The sequence below is a fragment of the Eimeria tenella genome, genomic scaffold (genome assembly GCF_000499545.2).
Source record: "Eimeria tenella Houghton genomic scaffold, Eth_scaff3305, whole genome shotgun sequence".
NCBI classification, from domain to species: Eukaryota; Apicomplexa; class Conoidasida; order Eucoccidiorida; family Eimeriidae; genus Eimeria; species Eimeria tenella.
Window position 1 is genome coordinate 1 of NW_013544351.1, and position 1171 is coordinate 1171.

At 60.0% G+C, this 1171-nt stretch overlaps 1 protein-coding gene across 1 annotated transcript; it reads left to right on the forward strand.

Moving 5' to 3' along the window:
- Positions 1–62: 62 nt before the first annotated feature.
- ETH_00041185 (uncharacterized protein) lies at positions 63–661 on the forward strand (the record flags this gene model as incomplete). The annotated part of the gene is made up of 2 exons (XM_013379482.1): positions 63–285; positions 398–661. Coding segments are annotated over 2 exons (487 nt in total), but the record flags the coding sequence as incomplete, so codon positions are not given.
- Between the last annotated feature and the right edge of the window lie 510 nt (positions 662–1171).

The following is a 1171-nucleotide window of genomic DNA, read 5'->3' on the forward strand; positions in this document are numbered from 1 at the left end:
CCCGGGGGCCCCCCGGGGCCCCCCGAAGCCGCGGAAGCAGCAGCAGGGGCCTCCTGCTGCAGCAAACAAGAAGTGGGAATTGTTGATGTCTTTGGACAAGAATGTTTGACCACTTATGTGCCTCTTAGAGGAGACTCTGTTTGCGAAGAGCTGCCGGGGGTGCTGCAGGCCTTTTGGGCCCCCGCGTCGGCCCCCGCTGCTGCTGCTGCTGCTGCTGCTGCTGCTGCTGCTGCTGCTGCTTCGCTGGTCGTTGTGATCACCCAGAAGAGCATTGAGCTGTTCAAAGTGAGCTGCAGCACTTACGGACAGCAGCAGCCGCAAGCTGCACGCGCGTCTGGCCTCACCCCCACTCCCTCCTGCTGCTGTTGCTGCTGCTGCTGCTGCTGCTGCTGCTTAGTTTATGCACAGCGGACGGACTCTGCATGCAGTAAAGAAAGTGGCTCAAGTGTCTCTTTTGGCTTGGGTCTCTTCGCCGCCGCCTCGCCCTAGGGTGTCCGCAGCGCTGCCCAGCAGCAGCAGCAGCAGCAGCAGCACAGAGCAGCAGCAGCAGCAGCAGCAGCAGGCAGCAGCGCTTGCTGCTGCTGCAGCTGCTCCCGTGGTGTTCGTGGTGGCCGTAGGGCAGCGGACGCTGCAGCCATTCCTCCTGGAGCCCCGCACTCTGGCAAGCCCTAAACCCTAAACCCTAGCTAGTCTCCAAACCCTAGACCCTAGCTAGCCTCCAAACCCTAAACCCTAGCTAGCTACCAAACCCTAAACCCTAGCTAGCCTCCAAACCCTAGACCCTAGCTAGCGTCCAAACCCTAAACCCTACCTAATTCAGAGTCCCTCAGTTTTACAAGTACTAAGTCCCAATGCCGTCGCCCTAAACCCTAAATCTTAAACCCTAAACCCTAAGTCCTAAACCCTAAACCCTGAATCCCAGTCCGTGTTGACTGCCTGGATCAGAGGCGAACCCCGCTGCGTGTGCTGCTGCTGCTGCTGCTGCTTCCGCTGCTGCACTTGCTGCTGCTGCTTGCGCTGCTGCCTTTGCTGCTGCTGCTTCCGCCGCTGCACTTGCTGCTGCTGCTGCTGCTGCTGCAGAGCCTGCTGCGTCTGGCGAAGATAGAGTTGAGTCTGCCTCTGTGGCAGCCGCTGCAGCAGCAGCACGTGAGTTTGCTGCTGCTGCACGGCA